The 7,805-nt window shown below is 36.6% G+C and overlaps 2 protein-coding genes across 2 annotated transcripts; one reads left to right on the forward strand and one right to left on the reverse strand.

Annotated features, from left to right (window-relative positions):
- Positions 1-2,944: 2,944 nt before the first annotated feature.
- LOC117904827 (kunitz trypsin inhibitor 5-like) lies at positions 2,945-3,819 on the forward strand. Its single transcript, XM_034817598.1, has one exon. The coding sequence runs from the start codon at positions 3,057-3,059 to the stop codon at positions 3,672-3,674; it is 618 nt and encodes a 205-aa protein (XP_034673489.1). The 5' UTR covers positions 2,945-3,056; the 3' UTR covers positions 3,675-3,819.
- Positions 3,820-5,104: 1,285 nt separating this feature from the next.
- On the reverse strand, positions 5,105-7,098 carry LOC117903957 (GEM-like protein 4). Its single transcript, XM_034816471.1, has 4 exons — positions 6,701-7,098; positions 6,527-6,607; positions 6,153-6,427; positions 5,105-5,455 (listed from the first exon to the last, which is right to left on the reverse strand). The coding sequence occupies exons 1-4, from the start codon at positions 6,852-6,854 to the stop codon at positions 5,279-5,281; spliced, it is 687 nt and encodes a 228-aa protein (XP_034672362.1). The 5' UTR covers positions 6,855-7,098; the 3' UTR covers positions 5,105-5,278.
- Between the last annotated feature and the right edge of the window lie 707 nt (positions 7,099-7,805).

Raw genomic sequence — 7,805 nt, forward strand, 5'->3', positions numbered from 1 at the left:
GCGTGCCCGGAACTCTTGTTCCTCTTATATAAGGCGCCCGACTCTAGTATTTCTCTGGCTACCTTTCTGGACCCTACCACCTCCTCTGGTGAAAGCAACACTTTCTCTTGCTGACATGCTCAATAGCCCTAGGCCGCGTGGAAACCTGTGCAGGACAACGCAAATTATTAGAGTCAGTCGCCCGGCCCATCCACCGTTAGGCACTACCTCAGTTATACAACAAGGAACCTAAATGGATTGAAAGTCCAAATCTAAACGAACCGCCTAACAAAATTTGCAAAGCAAGCCTCAACCCCAAGAAAGGTCTTCCCCATTGTGCCAACACGACAGTTGTAAAACAAAACACCTGAATCTACCATTTAGTGTACTGACAATGAAGAGACAAAAATGGAAAAAACTAAAAAAAATCCTAATAATGACGGTCGTTACAATCGTCTTCTCCAAAGCAAAAATGTTAGAAAACCCTAGAATCTGGACGTCATGACGTCCATTTTTTGGCTAAACTCATCAACTGTTGGCATGGTCCCACAAATGAAAAGTAAAGAGAAAAAATGGTGGATGGCGGGAAACTTACCCAAGTCAGAAGTTGATGCTCTCTAACGAGAAGAAGTCCGTTAGAAGCAGGCCTAAGAATGGCAACGAGAACAATGAAGAATGACACGCGACAAACGCAGCGGCGACGAAGTGGCAGAAATACGAAAGAAAGAAACTCTAGAGCGGGAAAAGCCAAAAAGTGGCCCAAAGGGTGTGGGAGCCCCCTATTTATAGAGACCCAAAATCCTAGGAATCCTAAAAAACAAGTCGCTTGGAAACGTATCCCAAAGCGGCGCACCGTCTAGCAGGTGGCCTCGATAGACGCAACCCATCATTGTTGCTTCAAGTAACACGTGTTCCAAAGCACCTAAAAGACGTGAAAAAGATGTATAACTCGTTCCTCCTTTATCCGTCAACTACTCGGTCGGATACAGGTAGACAGGCTAAGAGAGTATTATGGGAGGTTCCCCTTCACGTGTCTCCTTCCAGCTTAGACACCTTAACTGTTTAGCACAAATATACAACCCTTATGGATCATTCTATTTTGACTAAGACAAGTTTTGTTTGGTACCAAGAATGAAGGGGTTTCTTTCCCCCACAAGGCCAGACGACATTCGGGGTTCGGACTCCCAAGCGGGAAGGACTATCCAGTCAAGTCTTAAAGATCTATGGCATACGTGATCATTCATGTTTGACATTTGAGTGGCCGACAGGACTCCCTTTAGCCCAAAAATTCATGTTAATTAATTGTTGCACATAATCTCAGAAGTCAACAGGCTGAGAGGACAGACAGTTGCATGGTCCGAGATCTTGGCACATCAGTAGATGGCACCTGCCAACCGCCCTTAGCTATAATGATAGCCCAACCACCTATAGGACAATCATCATTACAGAAGAAGGGCAGATTGTTTGGTCAGCACTACAATGGTTATGTCATCAACTCTATATAAATCCTCCAAAAAGCACGAACAAGGGACGTGTGCGTGAGAAAGCTCATTCTCCCTAAAAATTAGCCAGAACTACTCTTGCCTGACTTAAGCTTCGAAGGGGCGCGCCCGGACCACCCATCCGGACATCCTTTTATGCAGGAAAGAAGTTCGTCTGACTCTAATGCTCCTTCAAGAAACACGAAATAGGGAGCAAGTCCGTCTGACTTTATCAAAGCTAGATGGACCTTACTCCAGTTGGCTTAGCATCAACAATCACCATCTACACTTCCATTTTATCACTTAAGCTCTCTCATTTAGGTAAAGGCAAGAACTTGAGTTAGTGCTTAGTTTCCTCCATGTCCTTAGAGGATTGTGGTAGCTTTAGAGTCTATCAATTCAAAATCTTGATTTGTCCAAGTTGCTAATCTTGTTAGACTGGTTGAGGTGAAGTCTCCATGTCAATCCAAACTTCCACCACAAGTTTGTTGGTAAGTCATGGCTCCTACTCATTGTCTCCTTGTTGTTGTCCATCATAAGGATTTTAATGTAGAAAATCAATATTGGATAACAATACGTGCAGCATCCAATTCCCTTCGAGTAGATTCAAACTTCATTCTCGGTCCTCCAAAATGAATTTTTATTCTAGTTTAACGGGAAAAAAATTTTACTTTTCCACATAAGGTGCCAATGAAGAATCTAAAATTCTTCAAATAGATTAAAGAGGATGGGGATGAGAACAAAGGGTCAGAAAGGACCATTCTTTAAATAAATATCTATAAATATGTTGTCAGTACAAAAGTGGGCCTAAGGGTAATTAATAAAGGGGATTTAATAGAGGGCATATGTCATTTTTTTTGGTTCCAATTAAGAATTAATGGGATTTCTTTACGAGTTTTTTTTTATGAAATTTCTTACTGTTATGGGACCTTTTTCCATTTTTGTAGGGTTAGCAAATTTAATTATAAGCTTTTGAACCACAATTTCTCATTATCCTCATAGTTGCACCAGTGTTTTCAAGTGTGGGTTTTCCCCAAGTTTGCTGAGATGGAATTAGGTTTCATCCCCTTCATCCATCAATCTCAAACTGCAAAGTTCCGACACAGCCTTGGTGGTGTCCACTTTGCATTCACATATATGCTGCCTTGGTGGTGTCCACTTTGCATTAAAATATACGCTAGCCTACCAAGTAGGACCCACCCAATGCGGTGTCATTTAAAGTCGCCAATCTTGACTGAAATACGCGCAGTAAGGATAAGGGATTTTGACATTGCAATATATAGTGTTTGAACTTAATTATTGTGCTCGTCAATCTTGGGAAAAGCATTGTCGGTCTGCCTTAATTAATTTGAGTCTAATTTAAATTTGGAAAAAGGACATAGAATTAAATTTAGGTTATCTTGAAATAGATGGTGGGTTAGGTTGGGTTGGGTTGGGTTAAATTGAATTGTTATTGAATGGTTCTTGACTGAAATTGGGTTCAGATCGACCATAAACCCAAGACCACATACACAAAGTCAGAAAGCTTTATTCAACCCATCGGAGAGCTCTACAAATACAAATTGCTCCTCCATTCACTTCTGCCTACAAACTACAATGAAGACTTCATCCCTACTACTATTCTCCTTGCTTCTCATTGCCCTTGCTTTCAACCCTCTCCCTGGGGCTGCCGAAGCTGCACCTGATCCAGTGCTTGACATTGAGGGAAAGCAGCTCCGATCTGGGGTTGATTACTACATCCTGCCGGTCATCCGTGGGAGAGGCGGCGGCCTCACCGTGGCGAGCGTCAGGAACAAGACCTGCCCGCTGGATGTGGTCCAAGACAAGCTGGAGGTATCACATGGTCTCCCATTGACGTTTACTCCAGTGAACCCCAAGCAAGATGTGATCCGAGTGTCCACTGATCATAACATCAAGTTCTCTGCTGCCACAATCTGTGCACAATCCACTGTGTGGAAGCTTGAGTATGATGAATCAACGGGACAACGGTTTATCACGACAGGGGGGGTTGAAGGGAACCCGGGGCGTGCAACTTTGAGCAACTGGTTCAAGATTGAGAAATATGGAGATGATTACAAGCTGGTCTTCTGTCCAACAGTGTGCAACTTCTGCAAGGTGATTTGCAGAGACGTGGGCGTTTATATCCAGAAGGGATACAGGCGTTTGGCTTTAACAACTGATGCGCCATTCAGGGTTATGTTCAAGAAGGCTTGAGGATTTGCTAATAACAAACATTAATGCCGTTTTTGTTGTTTTTCTTTTCTGCCAAACAACATATTCTACATGAATTCTCTGCTGAAAACTCTTAAGGAATAGTGTGTCTGCTTCCCTGGGATCGTAATAAATAAGAGATGAACAAGTGATCGATGAATCAAGTTAATAAGTTAAAGTAATTTAATAATTTAATTTAAATGATTAAGTAAATTGAGAATGATGGGTAAAATAATTTAATAAGATAATTTAAAGTCAAAATCAACTTTAAGTAATAAGTAAAAATAATTAACTTATTTTTTAAGTCCACTTCTTTGTTTTATTTTATTTTTTTATCATTTCCCTTACCTCTATAATTTTTTTTGCTACTTTACGACTTATATTGACGTTTTTTACCTTAGTTATAATTTATAAGATAAATATGTCAATAATTAATTATTTAGAATAAATTTTAAGTTAATTTTATTAAATAATCTTAATACTTAAAGTAAGAATTAAGTAACAAGTTTTAATTCAATTACTTAAATATAATTTAACTTAAATTATTAAATAATAAGTATTAAGTTTTACAAAATACTCCATTTAAGTGTATCTAACAATTATTTGTTAAAAGGGCTTTCAGCACTTCTATCATTTTCATAAAGAATAAATTAGTATTTCCCATAAACCTCAAAAATAAAAATAAAAATAAAAGTTTAGAAACTATAGCTGAGATGGGTTAAGAGATAATACGATATACCTGTTTTTTGGCATTTGCAGAGTTGTCTGTGGGCCTCAATTTCTACCATTATCCACCAAAGTTCCTGGCTACAACGGCTACATTTATTTGGGATATCCTACCCTTTTTAATATACAAAGGGAAGTATTGATTTTTATTTCAATAACAACCTTTTTTGCTTCAAACTACTGCATTATTAGGGTTTTGATCTCAATTACCTTAATATATATTGAGTAAGAATTTATATATAAATGATTATAAGAGAATTAAAAACATTTTCTAATAATTAAACTTGATTTTTTTTATAAATATTTTGTTTTTGACAAGGTTTTAAAAATTAATTTTAAAAAAAGATTCAAAAATCATTAATTTGAAATGATTTTTATTATATCACTAAAAACATTATAAAATCATTTGCTTTTGTTTATATCCAAACACTTTGAAAACTTTCTGAAAATATCTTTTATTTAGAAAAATAAAATAAAAATAAAAAAACTATTGATAAATGTATTACAAATTAAAAACATTTTTACCAAAATTACTTCTAATCAAGATACTTGTTGCCCAATATAAAAAGTATTGGATATAATAATGTTACTCTTAAGTTTGACGATTGATCACCCAAATAATGACTCTTAGAACAAACTTTCAGGTATGACATTAAATGTTATAAAAGATTTGATCTATCCTTGATGTCTAATTCAAGAAAAAAGTCGCAGAATGAACACCAAATATTCTCTATTATATAATTTTGTACAAAAAAGTGAAACATGGGAGAAGTTTTTTATTCCCCAAACTCACAAAGAAAAAGAGGAAAGGAGGAAAAAACAAAACATAATTACCAAACAAACTTATCTATCTTCTCTATTGAATAAGAAAATTTACAAACTTAGTTGTACATAGAAATGGCCTTCTCAAGATTCTTGAAAGCTTTCTCATACCTCAAAAATCCCATAAACCAAAACTCAAAACCATCCGTAGTAACTATTTCTATGTACTTCTGTGCAGGCTTGTTCACATTTTCACTTTGTTTTGCTCTTTTTATCTTTCTCACTGGTATCAAAACCTACAATTGAAGGTCAACAAACAATGATTTAATTAAAATGCACGAAGCTAAGATAGAAATGGTACTAACATTAAAAGAAAAAAAAAAGTATGCATAATGAGCAAGAGAGAGCTTGTGTAATATATTTATTCCAAATTCAACAAAAAAAATAATAATAATTTCCATTTTTAAGGCATTAAATATAATTTTTTAAAATAAAAATACGAGAGCCTCATATGGCAACCAAAGGAGAAATCAAGGATGCAATTTTCCTGGACTGCATTAGTAGATCTGTAAATGATAAAATATAGGGATAAGGCTGCTGTTGCCAAGTTGGCTACCTGTGGTAGGCGACCCACCAACAAGTCAAGTCAACAAAACAAAGGGATTCACACTAGACAGGGGTATAGGACTCAACCAAATTCTGCTTAACTGGATTCATGGTTTGACATATCAGATCTCCCATTAATTAACCTGCTCCCAGCAAATTAAGGTACATATTTATCATAAAAAGCGTTTTTCTATGATATGATAAAGTGTCACCCAATTAAAAAAGATCCACTTGATGAAAAAAAATTCCCATTTCTTTATAAGTTTGTATATGGAACCCAGATTTTAAATTTGGTGTTAGAACTCATTCATGAATTTTCCTGGCAAAGTGATAGATCTTTCATTATTGCCAAAATTGATCAGTGGAGAGGAGAAAATAGGAAAATACCTTGTAGGGTGATCTAACAATTTCCCCAGATGGAGAAGTTAAAGAGATGGATCTTTCACTGCAAAAAGCAACCTTTTCAGTGGAAATAAAGAGGAGGCCAGCAATTGGACCAGCAGTTGTTGACAAGTAGCACTGTGAAGCCTTCAACAGCTCCTCTCCTTCGTTCACACTGAATATATGCTTGAATATCTTCTCCCTTCCACCTTCTTGTATGATTCTTGCCCCCAAACTCAGCTTCCCCTTCACTGTTTCTGATAGCTTTGGCCCCAGTCTCACTGCAAGTACACACAAATTAACATACATCCATCGCTTCTCCTTTATGTTCACTATCATCGTTTATAGCATTTCTCAACAATTAATTATTGCATACGTACCATGTTCCCGAACCCTGAAAGCAAAACTGTGTGTCTTCTTCCCCAACTTGTTCATGCGACCCACTACCGAATTTCTATTTTCTGCATTCAAAAGAATAGTAATACTTCATGATCAGCATCCATGGAGAGAGAGAGAGAGAGAGAGAGAGAGAGAGAGAGAGAAGCGTTTATTACTTGTTTTGATGAAGTTGGAAGAGTCATCTGAAGAAGAGGGACTTTGGACACGACTGGCAGGCTCAGATAGAGAAGAGGGTCTTCTCTCTGGAGTCGTCCCTAACGGGCTCATAAATGGACTTCCACCACACTCATCTGAGAACTGCTCCCTCATGATGATGTCTTCTCTGATCTCTCACCTTTCTATAGCTGATCTACAATGGAAGAATGAACACAAGAAAAGGGCTATTTAAAAGCTGGTCAGTGGGTCAAACCACCGCTCTCTACATCTCTTTCAAACCCATATCTATACCCCACAACCCCAACCACAAAACAAATCCACAGACATGAATATTCAACGATATGGTTTTATATTCTCTAAACAAGAAGAAAAACCAATTGAAGTTTCCAGAAGATGAACCCATTTTCATGGAACTTTCAGAGGCTCACTATTCAAGTCCATCGCCCAACTGGTGATCAAGTTTTAATTTAATACATAAGACACTAAACATAAGGCACATGGATTGGTCAGCAGTTTCTAAATAAATAAATAAATAAAGAAAAAAAACAATGAGGTTTAGGGTCTGTTTGGAGGTTGCTTTCAAAAAACTATGAAAAATAATTTTGGAAAAATTTATATATTCTTGAAAGAAGGTGATAGTTTAGAAAAGAATTAATGTAAATATTTTAACTTACTAGATTAAACTGTTAAAACACCAAGGGTAAGGTCATTCTTTTGGAATTGAGTTTTTAAACAAAATCTTATTCATTATTATAAAAAAATGTTAACAAACACACCCTTGATTTTCTTGCAAGCCACAAGTCAAATAAAGTGGCCTGCGGGTCCCAGATGAAACAATATTTATTTTTATAATAAAAAAAATGAAAATTGAAAGTTTTTTTTTTAAAAAAAAAAGAAAAAAGAAAAATAAAAAAAGGAAGGAAAGAAGAAATTGCATGGAGAAGCAGCCACAAAATGTGGAATTCAAGAGGAAGGTGGTGGAGTTGGTGACAGCGTTCACGCTGGACTTTCCTGCTGTCTCCTGCAGAAACAGGCTTCTGCATATTGCCTGGCCATTACTACTCTTGGGTCCTTACCAAAGTTGACAAAATATATTATTGGAGA

The sequence above is a fragment of the Vitis riparia genome, chromosome 17, assembly GCF_004353265.1.
Source record: "Vitis riparia cultivar Riparia Gloire de Montpellier isolate 1030 chromosome 17, EGFV_Vit.rip_1.0, whole genome shotgun sequence".
Classification (NCBI taxonomy): domain Eukaryota; kingdom Viridiplantae; phylum Streptophyta; class Magnoliopsida; order Vitales; family Vitaceae; genus Vitis; species Vitis riparia.

Bases quoted from the DNA above. Each gene is read 5' to 3' on its own strand.
- LOC117904827 (XM_034817598.1), top strand. From the start codon at position 3,057: ATGAAGACTTCATCCCTACTACTATTCTCCTTGCTTCTCATTGCCCTT.
- LOC117903957 (XM_034816471.1), bottom strand. From the start codon at position 6,854: ATGAGGGAGCAGTTCTCAGATGAGTGTGGTGGAAGTCCATTTATGAGC. The intron at 6,608-6,700 runs GTAATAAACGCT...TTTTGAATGCAG, and splicing joins TTCCAACTTCATCAAAACAA to AAAATAGAAATTCGGTAGTG. The intron at 6,428-6,526 runs GTACGTATGCAA...GTGTACTTGCAG, and splicing joins TTTCAGGGTTCGGGAACATG to TGAGACTGGGGCCAAAGCTA.